The sequence below is a fragment of the Notothenia rossii genome (assembly GCF_949606895.1).
Source record: "Notothenia rossii genome assembly, chromosome: 2".
Classification (NCBI taxonomy): Eukaryota; Metazoa; Chordata; class Actinopteri; order Perciformes; family Nototheniidae; genus Notothenia; species Notothenia rossii.
In genome coordinates, this window is record NC_136904.1 from 21,036,306 (window position 1) to 21,058,048 (window position 21,743).

General features: G+C 40.5%; 2 protein-coding genes across 2 annotated transcripts; one reads left to right on the forward strand and one right to left on the reverse strand.

The window, feature by feature from the left end:
- Positions 1-716: 716 nt before the first annotated feature.
- Positions 717-8,956, forward strand: dpep1 (dipeptidase 1). The gene is made up of 10 exons (XM_079664066.1): positions 717-1,139; positions 1,390-1,516; positions 2,692-2,824; positions 2,907-3,057; positions 3,932-4,001; positions 6,059-6,235; positions 6,837-6,921; positions 7,756-7,831; positions 7,935-8,070; positions 8,545-8,956. Exons 1-10 carry the CDS (start codon positions 1,018-1,020, stop codon positions 8,716-8,718), a joined length of 1,251 nt encoding a protein of 416 aa, XP_079520192.1. The 5' UTR covers positions 717-1,017; the 3' UTR covers positions 8,719-8,956.
- A 153-nt stretch (positions 8,957-9,109) lies between these two features.
- slc22a31 (solute carrier family 22 member 31) lies at positions 9,110-21,568 on the reverse strand. The gene is made up of 9 exons (XM_079664064.1): positions 21,051-21,568; positions 18,244-18,347; positions 17,420-17,574; positions 14,553-14,721; positions 12,677-12,822; positions 12,330-12,438; positions 12,005-12,219; positions 11,485-11,596; positions 9,110-11,120 (listed from the first exon to the last, which is right to left on the reverse strand). The coding sequence occupies exons 1-9, from the start codon at positions 21,480-21,482 to the stop codon at positions 10,676-10,678; spliced, it is 1,887 nt and encodes a 628-aa protein (XP_079520190.1). The 5' UTR covers positions 21,483-21,568; the 3' UTR covers positions 9,110-10,675.
- Between the last annotated feature and the right edge of the window lie 175 nt (positions 21,569-21,743).

A 21,743-nucleotide genomic window follows, 5' to 3' on the forward strand; every position in this document is an offset into this window, starting at 1 on the left:
TAGTGTTGGTCCACAGCGCAAACGTATTAGTTTAAGACAAACCTCTAGGAATAACGCTTCCAAGACCACTTCCTTTGGGCTTTGCTGATCCCTAGTGTTTTTCCTTAGTTTCCATGTTTCCATGTTTGTGCGTGTGTGGCTCAAAGTCCCTCTCCTGCAGGAAAGATGTTTATGTGCTCCAGACTGCTCTGCTGGTTCTGCTTAGTAGCTCTGGTATGATCCATGTGTCCATGAGCATGTGAGCATGCAGAGCACACAGCACACAGTGAAATGTGGCCTCTGCATTTAACCCATCCTAGTACCAGGAGTCTAGTACTAGGAGCAGTGGGCAGCTATCGTACAGCGCCCAGGGAGCAATGGGAGTGGGGGGGGAAGGGGATTGTCCGGTGCCTTGCTCAAGGGCACCACGGCAGGGCAGGAGGTGAACTGGGACCTCTCCAAGTAGCAGTCCACACTCCATATTTAGGTCTGTTCGGGGACTTGAACCCGAGACCCTACGGCTCACAGTCCAAGCCCCTACTGACTGCCATAGATTTAGTCCCTAATTTTGCTCTCAAAGTGCACCAGATTGATGCATTTAACTTCAACATTTAAAAAAAATGCTGCCGGACGTATGTATTGGTTAACAATTGTAAGATTGTAAGAGTTAATAAGCTACTGTGCTGCGTTTATGACTGCTGACGCTGTAATAAAAAACAGATTCAAAACAGAGGAGGAGCGATGAACAGAGTTGATCTTCAGTGGTTCAATCGGACGGAAACAGACAGACAGCTGGGTGAATCATTTCAAGAATCTGTATAGTTTCAAACTAAAATCTAAAAGATTGGCAATTGGCAAAGCAGGAAAGAGATCTGTTTCAGCAGCAGAAGGTTAAATCACGATTGGTCAGAGGTTGCAGAAGGTTTAAGAAGTGGGATCTTGCGATTGAGCTAAGAGAGAACTAAAACGTTAGGGGGTTAGGGTTAGGGTTAAAGAAAAAAAGGGCAGATCGTTTAACAGTGTATTAAAGTTTAGGAAATGTTGTCCAAAGTTATCTCAGCTGCATATTTAATGCTGTGGATCAGCTCTTGTGCCGCGGCTGAGGATCCATACATGACCAGAGCTCTGCAGCTGATGTCTGAGACCCCACTCATTGACGGGTAAGAGGAAAAGTCTTTGAGTTAACGTTTCGTGTTATGATTTTCTCTGTTGAGGTTATGTGCTGTTTGCCATATGAGCAAAAGCAGTAAACTATTTATGTTTGGTAGTAAAAACTCACTTCTGGAAGCAATTTCTAGTGGTGATCTGGGGAAACGGGCAGTACCTCCCTGCTGTGAAATCACAGTTTATGATGAAAGTCTTGAGAAAAGGCTTTTGAGGCTCTAACCCTTTGATTTCCTGATATTTCAGGCATAATGACCTGCCTTGGCAGCTTCGAATGCGATTCAACAACGAGCTCAACAAAGTGGATCTTAACACGCTGGATACAACCCACACCAACATCCCAAAGATCAAGGAGGGACGACTGGGAGCGCAAGTACGTACGGAACATATTACTGGGAAATCAAAGAAAACCATACTGAAAAGTCATGTGATTCTTCTTCTGCTGAGACAAACATCCTGTCTTCCAAAAATCTTTAAAATTCAATCTAATGAAATATTGAACCACTTCATAAACACCTTTTGCCTTGTAAGTAACCGCATCCCCTCTCCTAACATATCTTTACTTTAACCAGCTACAACAAAACTGTATGCACATTACTGCATTAGTGGTACTTGTACAATAATAGAGGTTATAATACGTTGTACAACCAATTAATAGGATGTGAAGACTTTCTCCACACATGCGGTTTGGTATCTTACTTTGACGGACTATATTAAGGAAGATCGGGTTGTGGCAAGACCGATCTACAAATGTTATTATCTCAGAGACATTGTACATCTTTGCTTAAATACATTCGCTCTTTCACAGCTTGCCAACCGCTTACACCGCTTAGTGTCACTGCAATCCATAGTCTCGTGTTACTATTCATAGAAACCACTGCATTAATGCATACATATTTTAAACAATGCGAAAAATAGCACAGATCCGTATTCGGGCGGTTGAGATATTTTGAAAAGGTGAGAAAGTCAGTGAATCCCTAACTGTTGTACCCTGGATGTGTATTTATCAGATTGAACATTCATCTCTGTTTTATTTTTGTGTTGAACCTTGCTCTCATCATTATAAATTAAGCAAGATAATTGGATGAACCTCGCTCAGAATACAGAGAGAGATTTATCACTTATCAGTTTTTAAGACCAGAAAAGATTATTAGGCAATGACCTTGAATAAACTACCTTTGAATATTATGCAAGCTGGAGCAGGACATTTATTTTTTGATAGCAACATATTGGTCAAAAACTTTAAAATGTTGAACACAGTTGTTTAAAACAAGCATAGCTATGACTCTTGTGTATCCCCTGGGCCTTATTTCCTGTGTGCAAATGTTAAGGGCTCATTGTGTGTATCTTCATTTTAACAGCTTTATTGCAGCCATTTTGTAGGTGAGCTCACAACCCAGGTCATATAAATAAAACCTACAAAATAAATCATCAATAAAGCAATAAAAAAAGGGATATGATTCTAATTAGGAACTTACCGGGTCAATAACAATCCCCTGAATACAGGGCGTGTTGATAATTAATACATGATCTCTGTTCCTCTTACAGTTCTGGTCTGCATATGTTCCCTGTGAGAGTCAGTTCAAAGATGCTGTCAGACAAACACTGGAGCAGATAGACGTGGTTCACAGGATGTGTCAAAAATACCCAGAAACCTTCATGTTTGCCACCAGTAGCCATGGTGAGACTATAGTAATTCCAGAGACTGTTGCTTCCTCCACTCACACCTGTCTCTGAATCACACTCATGTTTGCTCTGCTCAGACATCATGACGGCCTTCAACATGAACAAGACAGCCAGTCTGATCGGGGTGGAGGGGGGTCACTCCCTGGACAGCAGTCTGGGAACCCTGCGCCTCATGTACCAGCTGGGGGTCCGCTACCTCACACTCACACACTCCTGCAACACACCCTGGTAAGAGCCAGCAACACACAGAACATTTACTCCTCGTAAACACAGTGCAAATTAACACAAGTGACCTTATATGTGACACTCATCCATCACGTGCATTTAATTACCTGTGTGTGTTGATCATTTCAGCTCAAAGGTTTTTATTTTGTTCAATTTAAAAGATTCTGAAAGCAATTTTGTTTCCATATGTAATGTTTTAATTTGTAAACTATGGGTAACTATTGTTGTCAAATACATGTAGTGGAGTAAATAGTACAATCTATCATGATATACTCAACTAAAGTAACTCAGATCTCTACCTTAAAAAAGGCACTTTGCACACATGCACATATTTTTATAGACACACTTAAACAACACCATAGACAAAGACATCGTCCACAGTCAATTCAGTCGTATCCTACTCGAGTAAAAGTGACCAAAAAAGGGCAGCTTAAACATACTGTCTAAGTATTCATCTATTTATTGGCTGGGCTTTCAGTGGAGCTCGATCATATCTTTTTCTGTTTTATAACTATCAGTTGTCATGGTCTGTTTAGTTGTGCTGAGGGGAGTTTGGGGGTTTCCTGCAGGCTTGTCCAGGCAGCGATATCAGATTATCTGGAAGTTCAGCACTGAAACACTTTGATCCCTTTAGGAGGCTAAATCTATGTAACTGTCGGGAGAAACCTTATGAACTATACCCAAAGGATTAGAAAACTGTCTGACACCTCCTAAAGTGAATCTATGTATTTTTTCACCTTCTTTTGTTTGTATGAGTTTGGAAAATATATATATTTTAATTTGTAATATCCTAACACTATCACATTTCAAAGTACACTATGTGACCTTTGAAGCACCAAATCTGCTGGGGAAGTCCTAACTGTTTTTTTCTCCTCAGGGCGGATAACTGGCTTGTCGACACTGGAGCGGATCCATCTGAACACAACGGCCTATCTGCATTTGGCAAGGTCAGCGAACCCCAGCGAAGCAGGGATGGGCAAATGATTCTTTAAAAGTGTAATAAGTTACGTTTTACTGGCTTAAATAATAGGAATTTCTTAACAGCTTAATCCTATTCATTACAAGCATCATAAAACACTTGTACCATTTGTAAAAGTCAAATGTCTGCACCCTCATGATAGAAATACTATAATTCCTTATATATATATATATATAACAAATATAGCTTATTATTAAAATAACTACATATTACATAAAATAATAATATAATGTAATGTAATAAAAATCTATATGTAAGAACAATTGACAAAATATTTTTCCCATTTCCTATTTTTTAAGTGTGTTCATAAATGTGCCCATAAAGAATAATATTGTTTTTAACATTACATTTTCAACATTTAATCAAATATTTATTTGGGCTTTTTCTCAGAAATGTCCAAACACAAAGTTCAATCGGATTTTTTAAGCAATAAAACGTGTTATATCATGAAGGCAAGGCAAGGCAAGTTTATTTATATAGCACCTTTCAACGCTTTCAAGGCAATTCAAGGTGCTTTACAAAAATGAAATACATTCAGACAAAGGCATTTAAAAGAAAAGATAATAAAAGAAACATTAAAAGAAAAAATACATGAATAAAAAGTGCATGAATAAAAATTACATGAATAAAAAGTTACAGTGCAGTTTAATATATGAATAGTTCACACAGAAGTTCCACTTTACTGATGAACACAACGGCTCAGTTTCAATTAAAAGCAGCGACAAAAAGAAAAGTCTTCAGCCTGGATTTAAAAGTAGTATGTTGCAGCAGACCTGCAGTTTTCTGGGAGTTTGTTCCAGATGTTTGGAGCATAATAACTGAACGCTGCTTTACCATGTTTAGTTCAGACTCTGGGGAAAGAAAGCTGACCCGTCCCTGGAGACCTGAGAGATCTGGATGGTTCATAATTTAGCAGGAGGTCAGAAATGTATTTTGGGCCTAAACCATTCAAAGCTTTATAAACCAGCAGCAGTATTTTGAAATCTATTCTTTGACACACAGGAAGCCAGTGTAAAGACTTCAGAACAGGAGTTATGTGATCCACTTTCTTAGTGTTAGTGAGGACTCAAGCAGCCGTGTTCTGAATCAGCTGCAGCTTTCTAATATATTTTTTAGTGAGACCTGTAAAGACACCATTACAGTAGTCGAGTCTACTGAAGATAAAAGTATGGACAAGTTTTTCCAAATCCTGCTGTGACTTTAGTCTTTTAATCCTAGATATGTTCTTTAGGTGATAGTAAGCTGATTTAGTAATTGTTTTAATGTGACTGTTGAAACTCAGGTCAGAGTTCATGACTACACCTACATTTCTGGCTTTATCTGTTGTTTTGAACATTGCAGAGCTCAGCACTAACTTTCATACGTTCTGCCTTGGCTCCAAAAACCATTACCTCAGTTTTGTCTTTGTTTAATTGGAGAAAGTTCAGACACATCCAGTCATTGATTTGTTCAATGCACTTACTCAGTGTTTTAACTGGAGAATAGTCTCCTGGTGAAATGGTTATGTACATTTCTGTGTCATCCGCATAGCAATGGTAACTTATTTTGTTATTTTTCATTATCTGAGCCAGTGGTAGCAAGTAGACGTTAAAGAGAAGAGGCCCCAAGATGGAGCCTTGAGGAACCCCACATGTCATATTTGTCAACTCAGATTTGTATTTACCTATAGAAACAAAGTTGTTTCTGTCCTTTAAGTAGGATTCAAACCAATTTAGAACTGTTGCCGAAAGTCCCACCCAGTTTTCCAGTCGGTCTAGTAATATGTTGTGGTCAACAGTGTCAAAGGCAGCACTGAGATTTAATAATACTAACACTGAATTTCTGCCACTGTCTGTGTTTAAGTGGATGTCAATGAAGACCTTTACAAGAGCAGTCTCAGTGCTGTGGTTTGGACGAAAGCCTGACTGGAACACATCCAAACAGTTAGAATGAAGGGGGTCTACTTGTGACAATAGCTAAAACAGGAACTGTATCTAGTTTAATATTTTAAGTAACATTAACATTCATTGTTCTTACATACACCAGCAACTAATAGCTGAGATGAACCGCCTGGGCATGCTGATCGATCTGGCTCACGTGACTCAGGCTGTGATGCACCAGGTGCTCGACATGTCGGCGGCCCCGGTCATCTTCAGCCACTCCTCCGCCTACAGCGTGTGTCCTCACAAGAGGAACGTTCCCGATGATGTTCTCAGGAGAGTGGTGAGTGTGTGTGTGTGTATGTGTGTCACCAAAGCTATCGATAAACAAACCTAAAATAATAAAATATGTTGTTTAAAATGCAAATGCTGTATCAAGAGGCATAACATGAAAATACCTGAATATGAGAGATAAGACTTCATTCCACCTCTCATATTGGAAATGATTTGAATATGAAAAGGCAGAAAGAATAAAAGGATAACGCAGTGAAATGTCTGTTAAAGAAACATCCTGCCTGCTCATGATCTCCAATAATACCCATAAAAGGTTTTTTTAAAGCACCAAAGGGTTAACAGTGGTTGGAAATGTCCCTCTTGTGTCGACCTTTACTGACACATGCATTAAGGGAGTATCCTGTTGGAAAAAATTATAAATAAGAAGATGGTTATTAACATTATATGGCACTGTTATAAACCAACAGATAAAGATAAATGTGTTTATAGCCAAGGGACAGGCTGTTAGATTCAGACAACAGAGGTCAATACCCTCGTTTCCTTATGTTGTGAGTGTAGGTACATCTCTTGGCCCACGTCACAGCTCCATCCTAGATAACAGTTTTTAGGTCAGTTACCGCTAACAGTCATGTAACATCCTGTTTCTCCAGAACGAGACCAGAGGAATCGTCATGGTGAACTTCTACAACGACTACGTGACCTGCAGCGAGACCGCTAACCTCTCAGATGTTGCAGGTAACAACTACTGTCATGTCGAAGGCTGTTAACCTGGTTAAATATTAACATTTATCATTCCTTCTATAAAATTCCTTATCTCCATCCACTTTTTCCAATTTTACAGCTTTATGTTACTTTTTTTAATTTCTCTTGTTCAACTGCCAATGTGCAACACAGTAACAATCAGATAACCACAGAGTCATACATGTCTCAGGGAGCAGTTTATAGATTTCAGCATCTTTTTAATGTCCATAGTTCTCCAAAGTCCCGTTTATAAAAAGCTGTATAATTAACGTTATTTCTCCACGAACATTGATAGTTTATATTGTATGTTATCAAAAAGAACATGTAATGTCTGCTGTAATTGTTTCTTTATCTCTTAGAGCTAATGATGTAAGTTCATATTGATAAAACATTGTATTGCAATATTAGGTTTTTGAGATGTTTCCTAAAAGCACTGTTGGATTGAAATGACTAGTTTCAATGCAAAGGTTAATTATTCATAAGTCATTTACAAAGATATGTGCCCTCTCTCTGTGATGAATGCAAATCCCACTGCAATTTAAAATAAGAGTAAACTCTTTAAACTCGATCTTGCAGTATTGCAATATATTGAACAGTAAGCTATCTGTAGATCTCCAATGCTCAGTCCTACTCATAATATATATTCTATTTTGTAAACATCCTTAGCTTTCCTTCACTCTGTTACAGTCAGCCAGGAGCCTTTGGATTACCTCCTATGCTATGAGAAGAAGACCTTTAATTATTAATGTCTGATTGTTGTTTTATGACTCTTCATCTTCTGCATATATTCCTGATAAAAAGGTATGATGGTTCTACCTTTTATTATAGATCACTTTGACCATATAAAGAAAGTGGGCGGGGCGGGCATCGTTGGCTTTGGTGGAGATTATGATGGGGTCGGAAGGTGAGTACAAACCTTCAAACGTTAAGGTTCCCGTCAACACTGGGAAGATACGTTTAAACTGTGAAACACAAAGAAGAAAAAGTAAAATGTGATTCTCTGTCAGACTGCCCGAGGGTCTGGAGGACGTGTCCAAGGTGCCCAAAGTGGTGGCTGAGCTGCTGAGGAGAGGCTGGAGCGACGTGGACGTCAAAGCTGCTCTGGGAAACAACCTGCTCCGAGTCCTGAGCCAGACTGAGGAGGTTAGACACACACACACACACACACACACACACAGCCTCAGGAAAAGTAAAGTTTAAAAGAGGTGGGTCACATATAGCATATATGTTTCACTTTTGTCATATTCAAAAGAATAGAAAGTGACATCTTGATGCCCTGTGAATATTGACATCATCCAAAAACTCAAGGCAGTTATGTAGAGATGGTTATTGAGGCTCTGATATCTCACTTCTTTAGTAAATAATTCATTTTATTATTTTCCTACTTTCTGTACATAGTGGCCACAACAATATAAAGCAGAAGACAATCAAGTTGCTGAGTCAAAAGCAATCCAACACATATATGTATGCAGAAGTGCATTCAACTGAACACACTGATAACAAAAATGAAATACATTTTTTCTTGATTTTTTGTCACACACACACCCCAACCCCCCCTCCCCCCCTGTCACAGTGCCTTTCTGTCTGCTGCCTGACGGTCTGATCTCTGTTTGTCAGGTGCGTGACGGTCTGAGAAACAAGAGGCCAGATGATGTTCCTATTCCATACGACGAGGTGAAGAATACTTGCAGGACGAGCTACGGCTACAAGACCCTGAACACTGGAGCCGTGCACCCCCTCAGCACACTGGGCCTCCTGCTCACACTGGCCCTCCATGCTGTTATAACATGATCAAATTCATAAGCTATGTTTTAATACACAAACACATGTTCAGAATATAGTAGAGTCGACTAATAGCACTAATTGCTTACATAATGGAAATTAAGAGTATTCTGCTTTGTCCTGAAGATCTGTGTGTGTTTAACCTTTGGGTATTAAACCCTGAAGTTTTGGAATGTAGGTATAACACCTAGCAAACAATGGGAAGGTGGATCATATTGAATTTACTATTAAACTGGATTTAAACATTGTTGTGGTTCTTTTCAAATTAGCTTTACCTTGCATCATCTGGTTATTTTATCCTACTTTACCACTGTGAGATTGAAGCTGCTGTGAGCAAATAGAACTGTGTCTGGATAATAACATGTTGACAAAGTCTCACCAGTATATTCCAAATGCATACACACTTACTCTCACACACAGACAACCATATTCCTTAACATCAGTGTGCTTACAATTAAGCAGGAAGTAGTACAGTACGTGTCCACAGCTCCACCTAGTGTTCTTAGTGTGTAACCACTGAAGAGATGCAAACTATCTTTGTGGCTCCACCAATTCAAATGTTGGTGATTTGTACGTTTTCAAATTTAATTTACACATTGCATACACAGGAGCATTTGACTTGATGGCATGATGGATGAAAAAGAAAATATGTTTTAGTTTCTCAGGTTTTCACTTTGCAAACAGGATGAAAATAAAGACAAACAATTGGTTTTCTGAGCTACTGGAGGAACACAATCTTCTTTATTTGTTCACTGACAGTAACCTCATAACTGTGCAGGTACATTAGGTGAACTATTACACATCTCCTGAATGTCAAACAAAGTAGTGTGTTTTTCTTCTATTAAACATGGCGACCTTGAAGTGTTCAACATTCAACAAGATGATATGGGATTAACATGCGCCTCAGTCCTCAAACATTACATTACAAAACACTTTATATTTTTAAAATATTGACTCAGGTTGTATCTGTTACTATGAAAAATATCTAATGCCCTTCATTTAAGGCTTTCTGTTAAACCATTTACATTTTTTTGGACTAAGAAGAAACTAAAGGACACAATTTATAATCATTTGAGAACAGAGAGGTTGCTGACAGTTTTGGCTGCCAGCTACAGAGGTTAGTACATCTGCAGATTCATCGGCTACATTCAGTGTTTTAACAGAAACACAAGGTAGAAATAGCACCTTTAAATAATACTTTGAGACAAAGTGGTTTATAGCGCAGACAAACGTATCATCCAGACTAAATTCAATATCATCTGGTTGGTATCTAGTGCTATTTTCCTACACAGATCCCTTTACCAACATTTTCCCAAACACTTCCAAGTGAAATATTTGGATAAACAAGGTAGATTGGTAGGGGCACAATTTAAAAAAACAGTCATATCCTTTGACTCTGTCATCAGATTCAATACTCAGTGGATCATTTAGTTCCCCCTTGTGGGCTTCACAAGTATAAAAAGACTCCACAAAGACACTTGTCTTGTGTGTCCTGGGGATCCGCTCAGCACTGAGACACAGCTGGTCAATGAGATGGGTGAGTTAATGAAAAGAGTCACTAAGAAATGGACAAAGCACCGCGGCCCGCATGATCAACAGCAGCCTCACGGTTGAGCGAGCTTCTCTGGGGAAAATAGTGTCTGACGATTGGGTTTGGAAGCTTACAGACAGACGAGCAAGGCTAAGGTATAAACACGTAAGCTGCTAATGAAACACCACAGTTTTTCTTTGCTGCAGCATCAACAGCTCTGAAAGTCAAATGTAACGAGAAGAGTCCAAAACATGGACACGCTTGGAGCCGTCGCTCTAAAGTGCACTGCAACCAATCCAAGTCAGTTCATCAGTTGAGCTATAACCAGTGAGTGACTTAGACAATAATTAAATGAAGCATGGTGGTAGACTTTCTGTGGAGGTATGTCTAGAAGGAGGAGGAGGTATAGTCTGAGTCTGTACAAAGGAGAGGTCACTAAGACATGCCCTCTTTCAGAGTTCCATCCTCTTGACTCTGTGTTTCACTGTCCGACAGCAAAGGGGCCTGCATTGGCACATCGATCCTATAAGGCAAACTCTCTTTAGTCAACATCTTCCTGGTGGCAGAGACCAGGCGGGAGTAGTTATCAGGGTTGTACTCTGAGAGGAGGGGCCGGGTGCTGAGTAACGGCAGGTCGTCTCTGTCGGGCCGGGGCAGGAGGAGAGGGGGCCGGCGCTGGTTCTCGCCCTCCTTCAGGGAGTCTGGGAGCGGCTTGCGTTTGCTTTCAGGCAGGAGCATTATGCTGAGAACAGAGAGGACGGCGAAGGAGGAGAAGATGACATGGTGGAGAAAATAGCCCCCGTTGTTCTGGAGCTCCATCAGGGAGGAGGCGGCCAGGCCAACACAACCCGCTGCCAGCACCAGGCCGAGGCAACCGCCTCTGACAGGGAGGGAGAGGAGAAGAGAAATCAACAGGCGTCAAAGTGGTGAGATCAGACAACTTGATATACTTTCCCATCGTTCAACCTGTTTGTAACACTCAACCCTAAGCCTATTTGCTCCTACAGAAAACACAATACTTTGATAATGGGTTACACATTATAGCTATTTAGATTTTTAGGCAAAACTATTTCCTAAAACAGCTATGCTTTTTTCTAGCAAAAGTTAAAGAAACAGGTTAAACCGAGCATTTCTAGGGGATTTTTGCTAGAAACATTATTTCTGTCTTTGCTTTGGATTTTTTTATAGGATTTTTTGACAATAAAAATAAATAACTCGATCAATTTGGTCAAGAAGATACTTACCGAACCACAGTGGGCATCACCTCACAAGCGAACAACACACTCAGCATGGCGAGAGCCTGAGAGAACAGCAGCCCCACCACAGAGAACACCAACACCAGGCCCCCCCGCAGATCTGAGACAAAAACAGGAGCACAGACTCATGACTTCTCTGTGAAGACACGAGAACTTCAGCACCATTAACAGCAATGGCATGAGCGCCAACCTTTAAACTCAACATGTGAATATCAATAAGACCTAAACTAAATGTAAAGAGTGGAGTATGCTGAAAATGCATTATATGCATATCAAGTTTCATGTTAGGTCCTGACCTGAAGGATAAGAGACAATCAACAGTGATTCCGTATATAAACTGCAATGGTGATCTGTCCAATTTCATGATATTAAATTCATTCTATAACCTTAAAATCTGAGACCCTGAACCGTCAGCAATTGACATACTGTATGTTACAGTGTCTTGTATACATTTGAACTTCTAATCCAAATCCAAAATAACGATGTGAAGAAAAGCTGTTTAACGTACACTGAGTGAGGGCGAGCAGCAGCAGCGACGACAGGCCGGTGATGATTGCAGAGAGCAGAAGCATACCCCGCCGACCAAAGTGATTGACGGACAGGCAGATGAAGACGCAGGCCAGAGCTCCGGTCATCACTCGAAGGAAGTAGCTGAAGTAGAAGTTGGAGGAATAAGTGTGCAGGTTTCTGGTGAAACAGTACTGAATACCAGTTCCAATGAACCTGAAGGACAGGGAGAGGACATAAACATTGATTAAACCCAACACTCAACATGCTCATATCGTGCAAGTCCAAGGAACCTTCCTTATTTCACACCCAGAATAAAAACTCACAGTGTGAAGCTGAGGATGAGGCAGTTCTTCCAGATAACACGAGTTTGACGCAGCTCCAAAATGGAAAAGTACCTTGGTTGACAGTCTTCACCGAAGGCTGTATCTATCTCTATGAACAGGAAAAGAGGTGGAAATAATACCCGGAAACAATTAAAGCCATCCCAAAACAGCCAAAGGTTTTCAGGCTAGTCATTCTGCAGGGTTTAAGGGTTCACATCTATTTTTGACACATTCTACCAATTAATGCCATCAAGTGTAGTAGATTTACAATGAATTATTCAATCAATATATAGTTTTAAAAAGGCTAATGATGTTGCAAATAACATATGCACTAAGGCTGTGTGTACCTGACAGCAGGGTTTCTCCAGGGTAGATTTCATCTCTTAAACAAACTCCGTTCCTGGTGGAGAACTCCAGGAGACTCCTCTTCAGCTGAGGGATCTGAGCTGTGGCCATCAGCCAGCGAGGAGACTCAGGAAACACCGACACACAGCTGAGGAAAACAACACGGTTCAGACTGAGTTAGACTCTAGGAATAACCAACATACCTGCATTCTTGGAACGCAATGCCCTAGTAGGAAAGTGGGGTATAATGAGTTCTTTAAGGTAAGATGGCGCCTGCCCATTAAGGGCTTTGTAGGCGAGAAGAAGAATTTTAAATTATATCCTGTGTTCTATAGGGAGCCAGTGTAAGGCAGCCAGAACAGGAGTAATGTGGTCCCTTTTCCTAACTCTGGTTAGTACACGAGCTGCAGCATTTTGAATCAGCTGAAGCGACTTGACTGACTTCTTGGTACACCCTGATAATAAGGAGTTACAATAATCCAGCCTTGAAGTAACAAATGCATGGACTAGTTTCTTTGCATCGTTTTGAGGCAAGATATGCCTGATTTTTGCAATGTTACGTAGATGGAATATGGCGGTCCTTGAAATTGATTTGATGTGGGCGTTAAAGGATAAATCCTGATCAAATATAACACCAAGATTCCTTACAGTCTCACTGGAGGCCAAATGAATGCCATCCATAGTTAGTATATCTTTAGATAATTTGTTTCGTAGATTCTTTGGGCCAAGTACAATAACTTCAGTTTTGGTCCTGTTTAACATCAAAACATGTAATGTCATCCACTAAAGCCTTTCTATTCAATGTAACTAATTATTAAACATCTTAAGTGAGTACAGACAAGAGCACACACTTCAGTTTTTGAAGGTCCTCGTAGTACTGGAATAATCAGCAAAACAAACCCGAGTTAAAGCTCCCATTTCATGCTTTTCTGGTTATTACCCGTCCCCTTGTGTGTTATGAAGGTTTTTCTGCATGTAAACGGTCTGCAGAGTCACAAACCCTCAAAGTACACCCTGTAGCGAGTAAAACTCTAACACAGAAAATACCTCCACAAAACGCCTCGTTGGAGATACATCATTGTCCATTGATTCTTCCGGGTACGCATGATGTCAACCGTACCCGGAACGAAATGGACCAATCCGTGGAGCCGTTACGTTAAGCCCCCGCTGATTGGTCCAAATTGACCAATCCACGGACTTCCTCACACACACACTTAGTGCAGGCAGCTCTGCTGATCTCTCCTCCCTAGCTGCAGGCTGATAACAGACAGTTGGGATCGAGGCGAAATTCTCTCTGCAGACCCATTCTCACAGCGTTTATCAACCTTTTTCTTACTCAATATCAAACCACATTTATTGTTTTTACTTCGGCTGTGAATTTGTGTGTGCTCAGGGTGAGTTTGGCTGTGTATCGCTAAACAAGGAAACCACACCTCCACGGAGCTCAGCGCGATTCACAACGTCCCGACCAATCAGAGCACACTGTGCTCACAGGGAGGGTGGGGGCTGGAACTATTGGAGCTGCAACGAGCCGTTAAAGGCAGAGAGTGAAATTCAGTGAATACACGTAGTTTACAGAGATGCTGTATGAGAAACCAATGTGAGTTTGGAAAATTGCACAATATAAATCTATTCTAGTAGACCTCAACAATGGAAATATGATCAGTGGAAATGGCCATGACATGGGCCCTTTAAGGAAGGACACTCATTCTCCTCAGGTGTTTCTCGCTGATGTATAATACTTAAAGTTGTCTGAGTGTGTTGTTTGACATCAATGCGTTAAGCACCACTGTAGAATAATAGACTGGCCACAATGCTGCATCAAATACACAAACGGCGTGTCCATGTCTGCACTGCAGATAACGCCACTCGACTCACCACCAATAGGAAAGCAGCAGCAGCTGAGGCAAAGTGGCCACGGCCTGAAGAACGGGCCAATCACGGCACAGAACAGCGATACCTGGCAACAGCAGCTCTGCGATCACGCTAAAGAAGCTGCTGATCATGGCGACCATGAGACGATTGGGGGGGTCACACAGCTCCAACCCTGAGAGAGCGGTGGGAACAGACAGAGAAGAGAGGCAGATCTCATCAAACAGCTGAAGCAAAACTAATACATCTGTCCAAAACCAATTCATTTCCTGTCCGGACATGAACCCTTCACACATAAAGCTACAGTCAGAAGGATGTTGTCATGTATTTTTATTCAGGTTATGCCCTCATGTGGAACTGGTTCAATACAGGACAAGTAAGAACCTCCCTACGTTTTTGACCAGATTGAATTTATTCACTCCAAAAATGGAGAAGCCAAACATTTTTCTGTTCGTATCTTTTTTTTCTTCTCCTCCCAAAGATGTGATATTGACATGTAGACATAACTACCTTCATTTATGTCAACAACCAACAATTGTTTTGCTTATTGAGTAGTTAAGGTTACAAGAGGTGATCAAATGGTTTAGAGTTATCCATTTCATAGAACGTACAAAGTAAAGCCAAAAAAAAAATCTGAAAACGATAAAGCAACAAGGAAAATAAAGCTGCTAGGAGATAAGGTGTCAATGTAAACATGTTTGGAAGTGCGTCAAGCTGTGTGAGTTTCTGCTGAACTTTAACCTCCTTCCCCTCCCAGAGCTCCGATTCTCTTTCCACTTCCTCCCTGCCTGAGGGAGAGAGAAGGAAAATGAGAAGCTCACTTCCTCGACCTGAGTTCTGTCCTGCTATTGTTTTCTCCTCTCGGAAAGCGCTGGCAGGTCTCAGAGAAACATTTGTGCCAAAACAAAATCTGGAATCAATCTATTCCTGACCTTGCAGGAATGTGGGAGTAACTGCGTGTGTTAAAAACAGAAAATAGGGTGTGTGTAAGAGTGTGTATTTCATATGATGCCACTACCCTGTACCCCCCCATCTCCCACGCAGCAATGAGCACAGTTTCTACAAACGCTAACGCAATTACATTCCTCTGCTGCTTCATTATAGGTTTACAGTTCCCGAATGGAAACTCGCTGTATGAGAGATACCCCTAGCAGTAAAGGACATCTCATCAGCGACAAAGCCATGATGAACACGTGGATCTATGGCCTCGCCACAGAGAGGTACGGCCACTAAAAGCAGGACAGCTGAGAGGTAAAAGTAATAAAGCACAAGCAGCTGTCACTCAGAGTGCAGCACAACACACACAGCTGCAAATAGTCTGTCATACACAAACCCACGCTAAAGCCTAAATCTTTCATTTTAGGAAAGCAATTGTAGCCTACATCAATGGTCAGGATTGACATCAATGGTCAGGATTTCCAGCGATGCATGTCAAATTAAATTAGGACTTTAAATTGCCACTGCTAATTAAAGTTTTAGTCTATAATCCTTAATTATTTCTCTACAAAGTAGATTGAGTTGTTGATGGCAGGGTCGCCGCTCCTAAACTGGATTAAAAACGCTGAGGTTGACAGGAAATGATACAGGAAGGAATGCAGTTTAATTTATTTTTGAAAACTGCCTGTCCCCTGGTCTTGGCCTTCACTGTAACAATTGTGTTTGAACTCTGATTGAGTGACTTATAATAAAAACAACGTCTGGCTGCACTGGACACAATATATTGTGCTGAGCGATTTCTGTTGAGTTTAAGAGCTAATTTATATCTGGTGTTTCACAAATCAATAAATTGAAGCACTTTCAATGATGCATTTCTCTTAATGTCTTTTTTTTAAGAACTTTCAACAAATAAAGATTTCCAGTCAAAAAGGGGCGAATACTACATTTGACATTTCAACTAAAGACTACAGTAGTGAGAAACTGTTGTGCCCTTATCAACATTCGGGAATGGTTGGGTCCATTACTGAATGCCTCTTAAAAAGGGAAATCTCCTCTTTTCAACTACCGAGAAAAGCATGGTTTTTAGCTTTAGTTATTACACACAATTACAAAATCCACAGTTTGTTTTTAGCCTCTTAATATAATCAACTAGCATTTTCCGATTGTCAGTTTAGCAGATAGTTAGGTAGAAAGGTTAGGGAGTAATGTGCTGAAACAACTGTGCAGTGGTTGCTCACAAAGAAACTCAGGAACCTACATGAATACAACCCGCGTGACAATAGTTTATTCTACGCTGGGAATCACAAGGCCATGATTTATTGCATTAACATTAGATAACATTTACATAACATTTGATTTTCCGCAAGAGATGACATGTAATGTGTTGGTCCGCAAAACAATGGCTGAAGAAACACTTTTAAAAATGAGATCAAGCAAAAAGTATTTATATTAAATGAGTAGTATTTCATTTTGAGAACATGTGGGGTTGTGGGACCTTCCCACTAATGACACTTAAACATAATAAACAGCAGCACGTCTTAAACTGTAAACAACTAATACACTGTAATATGTCACTACTCTCACTGTATTTCACTTATTACTACTATTTTTTCTCTATTAATATTGCACGAATGTTGATACTTTATGTCATTTGTTGTCATATACATTAGAATCCTAGTTACAAATTAAAAAGGAAGAAATGTGATTTATCAAACACATGACCTTTGGATAAACTCAGCACCAGCGAATGAGTCAGAGCGGAGCTAAGAAATCCAAACGTTATTCCAAAGTAAACAAAGAAGTGAGCGTTCGTGTCTGAGGAAGCTGAGGTTGTTTTTTCCCAGTCCGGTGGAGAGGCTTGTTACTGAACAAGGCTCCAGGGAGCCTAACCGCAGAATAAGTGGGACAACATTTGAATGTGTGTGCAGGATACTCACTGGCGATGTACGAGGACACAAAGACCCCGGCGAGCATGACGCCCTGAGAGAGGCGCAGCAGCAGGAACACCACGGCGCTGCTGGACAGACACACAACCACCCCCAGCAGGCTGGACAGACTGATGGAGAGCAGGAAACACCGCCGACGGCCCAGCCTTCAAACACATTTGTACATGCATTTTTGAATGTTTTTATATTGACTGAATAAATAAGCAATTACAAAAATAATTCATATGATTGTGTAACAAAATGAATGAATCATAATTTTTTTAAGGTTATTGCTAAAACATTCAACTCAACGCATTCTAATTGAATGTATTTTCCAAAAGAAGTTGGTGTTTTTTTATCTTAAAATGTCATTTTTTCAGAAGTCTGCTTTTCTACAATTCACAATAGACACAGAAACCAATATCTCCTGTTATTTATTCAGCTGTACACGGATGCAGATAGTGCCTATCTAACTGGCTAAGTAGTAGTAGTAGAGTTGTATGTTTTGTGTCAACATCAAAGTCAAGAGATATTGTTAAAGGCAGCAAATGTTAGCTGGTAACTCAGTTTTATGATTTTAAAGAAATACAAAAAACTCTGGCTAACACTGCCAATAAAATAATTCCGTCACGAGGAAAAACATAATTACGAAATTTAGACATCATTATTTTTCAAATATACAATGATCTATGAAATAAAGTATATCCAATACAACTCTTTATAATATTGAGTTGGGGATTCATTACTTCTTAAACTATTACATTACTAAATGATCTCAGACCATACATCTTACTAACATGTCTTAACTTTCCATATAAAGTATGATTATGACTTACCAGTCGCACAATGTACCAAGGAGGATATATCCCAGAATCCATCCTGTCATGAAGCAGATGTGCTGCAAAGGGATTTTCCAGAAGTCACTGCAAACCAGGTTCCACTGCAGAGGAGGACAAAGAAGTACGTTGAAATAAACTGTGAGAAAACAAAACTCAATATGAACTCAGAAATACAGAGCACTGCAATCTGATGAGGCGTAAAAAGAGACCAATTGCCGTACAAAATGACCTTTAAGTCAAAGTGTTAAAGGCCTGTTTTAATTGCCAACTGTTTAAATTGCCAATTATTAGCAGTAATATATTATACTGTAATATATATTATATTGTAACTATTGAAACTTTGTTTGCTCTTGTAAGCTATTACGATCTGAACCAAAACAAACCAAACCAATTCTACAAGCCAAAACTAAGCTTACACCATAGCAGCATATTTGGACCAAAGCACCATTAAAATCTCCATTTCTAAAAGTGAAGAAAAAGTAATGTATACAAGAACATTTTTTAGACTCAAACCAGTGCCTACTTCATGTGATAAGCAGTTGATGTAAAGCACTCTCTAAGTAATTTCTGAGCTAAGTGTATACATCATAAATATGTAGGTAACTACATTTCTTTCTAAAAGAAGATTAATGTATTTAAAAACATAAAAAAAGTACATGAACTAATTGTTTCCAACAAGCCTCTTTCATTGTTATTTGACACAAACACAGAGAGATTTCTGTCAGGAAGCAGGAATGTAGATCATGTCGTCCATAATTGAGTTAAGATGTCTGCTGACAGTGTTATTACATTAAAACAAAGTGGGGCTCAAAGCAGAGCGTGCCAGCTGCTCTACGCCTGGTTAGTACCAGTCGCTGCCTGAGAGCCAAGTCTTCTTCTCGTCCGTGTCTTTTTCCATCTGCCTCCTTGACCATGTTCTCTGTGTGCAGTCCAGGTATGTTATGACATTGAGCATTTACAGACACTATGGATACAAAGCATCTAGCTGAATTAAGAAGGGAAACTGAAAGGGTCAAAACTCCAGTAACACTTGTAGTCCAAAGAAGTTGAAAGAACATCTTTATTGTTGATGCCACAACCTTTTTGGAGTCCTTTTGATCCCTGTTGCTCCGTCGACACCTCTGTGTGTATTGAGCGCGCTATCCCAATGCTGGAACATTACGCTGCCAGATTTGCTGTATGCTTATTTGAATAAACACATTTTATTTAGGAATATGAACATTATAGGCATACTATGTAACTCTTGAAACTAGATTTTGACACAGTGTCCCCCTGCACATCAGGTTATTTCACAGTAAGTAATCAAACTTTAATACAAGCGTACATGGGGGCTAAATAGTCTGTCTTGATGGTGCACTAGTTTCTAAAACGGCATCATATGCTAAGCTAATGAATAGGGCGAAAAGGAAAAAGGGTCACAATCAGATCCTCATAGACCCCATAGGCCCCATAGAGGAAATGGTCTCAGAGATGTAGTTGATGAAAACCTCGTTCTAAAAAACAACAACCTTTTGAGCTTTTCCAAGTTGATAGTCGAGGACTTTTGTTCCCTAATGTGTTATTTTGTCAGTATATGATGAGCAGGATTTGAATGTATTATTTTCCTCCTTTACTAAAGTGTTCCCCTGTCGCAGTGAATTATGTCATGTGAAGAGGAAGCTGTAGTTGAGGAAGGAGGCGTTCAGGGTCTCAGGAAGGAACATGAAGGCCTCAGACTTCCCTGCGCCACAGATTGTCATGGGGAGGGGGGTAACTGAGGAAAAGTTTCCTCACTGCCAGAATCTGTTTCCTTGGGGCAATGTTATAAACACAAAATCATAGACAGAGACAAACACAATTGGCCGATAAGTGGAAGGAGAATTAGCCTTAATGACTTCCTCCTGCTGGTCAACCCTCAATATCTCTACAGTTGTTTAGAGATTAGTACTCTGATGTTGTGTCAGTATGTGTTACAAAATACTGCACTGACACAGATGTGTAAGGTGTTTACACAGGGTCACGTTGAGGAATATTTTTCTTAGAACTTGTTGTCAATATTTGCAGACTGGGATGGATCCTTAAATACCTGAAGCCCCAAAAAACAGACTGAGGATAAGATAAACCCATTCCTGCTGCTTATTTACACATGGAGTTGCACAACAAGACCCAGTCACATTGGAACCCATTGTGTGTGTCCATACACTAATTAGGCCACATAAAGTACGAGACAATCAAAGAGGATGCATTATCAGATCGGAAATCTCTCAAACAAAAACATAGCTTGAAAGCAAAGCCAACTACACTTGCCCTTTTGTCTTTTCACACACACTCTTACTCAGATCCAATACTTCAGTTTTTAATCCTGAATAAATCCATACACATTGGTTGTATTTATATGGTATTTTTTCCTCTGCATGATTATCTGTGACCCTGGGAAACAGAGTGCAAGACAGCAGATCATTGAGAGTGAAACACGACTTTACATTAACAAAGTTGGAACTGGTGAGCAAATATTGACAGAATGGTGCTCAAACAGCTGTCTTCATGACCACACATGCTTCCAGAAGAAAAATAGTGCTTTTAATTTAGAGGAATACATCCAGATCAACACCACCATCTTGGAGCAAGGTCAAAATAATCAGTTGTAAACGTGACAAGATAAAGGGAACTGTCTCTCAATAGAAATATTTCCACAGTTAGTAAAACGACTATTCTGGTGATGTTAACGTGGATACAACGTATGGATACAACAACCTGGATCCGGAAAAAGCGGTTAACACGAAGCCTAACACACACTCAGACCAGAAAGATGACCTGTTCCTTACCTCAGTGACAAAGTTACTCTGCAGCCCCGCTACATGGGCGTACTCCCACCCTACGGTGCAAGACACCCTCTCCCTGTGCACCTTTTCGGAGAAGTCCGAGGTATTTGATGGGTACTTGAAGAGTTCACAGTGGCTGAGGCCGCTGCCGTTCACCCAGGGGATGGTGAGGTTCAGGTACCCCTGTCTGGAGAAGTTGCTGGGGAGGAAAGTGGAGGGCAGAAGCTGCGGGTCGGGTTTGCAGTGATACGATTCCGGGATATGAGTGAAAAAAACGTCGCAAAAAAGATTCAGCATGACCGCAAAGTTGGGGAACCAGCTGAAAAGCACCACGAGTCGGTTGTAGCGTCCATAGCCGCCGATGTGAGGGAAAATCCTTGTCTCAAAATCCATTGAAGGAAGAGTGTTTACGGTGACAGTCGTTTCTCTGGCCATGGCGCATTAATCGAGTGCGCAAGCTCTACACGCGCGTGCAGCAGCCAGTAGAAGTTGAAGAAGCGCTCGGGGAGAAAGAGGGCGGGGCACTTGGGGCTCGACCTATGAGACACCTGATGCTTCAGTGGCTCACTGAAGGGTGGCCCCTGAGTCACAGCTAACACTAAAGTTAGCACACTCACAGCTAAAGTTAGCACACATATGTTGCTAATCATCATGTTTTTCGTTCCTCCATGTGACTCAGAGTAGGTGATTGAGGGG

Excerpts from the sequence above, each read along its gene's own strand:
- dpep1 (XM_079664066.1), top strand. The coding sequence starts at position 1,018 with ATGTTGTCCAAAGTTATCTCAGCTGCATATTTAATGCTGTGGATCAGC. Across the intron at positions 1,517-2,691 it reads AGGGACGACTGGGAGCGCAA|TTCTGGTCTGCATATGTTCC; the intron begins GTACGTACGGAA and ends TTCCTCTTACAG. Across the intron at positions 6,922-7,755 it reads TAACCTCTCAGATGTTGCAG|ATCACTTTGACCATATAAAG; the intron begins GTAACAACTACT and ends CTTTTATTATAG.
- slc22a31 (XM_079664064.1), bottom strand. The coding sequence starts at position 21,482 with ATGGCCAGAGAAACGACTGTCACCGTAAACACTCTTCCTTCAATGGAT. Across the intron at positions 17,575-18,243 it reads CTTGGTACATTGTGCGACTG|GCTGGGCCGTCGGCGGTGTT; the intron begins GTAAGTCATAAT and ends ATGTGTTTGAAG. Across the intron at positions 14,722-17,419 it reads TGTGTCCTCGTACATCGCCA|GGTTGGAGCTGTGTGACCCC; the intron begins GTGAGTATCCTG and ends CCGCTCTCTCAG.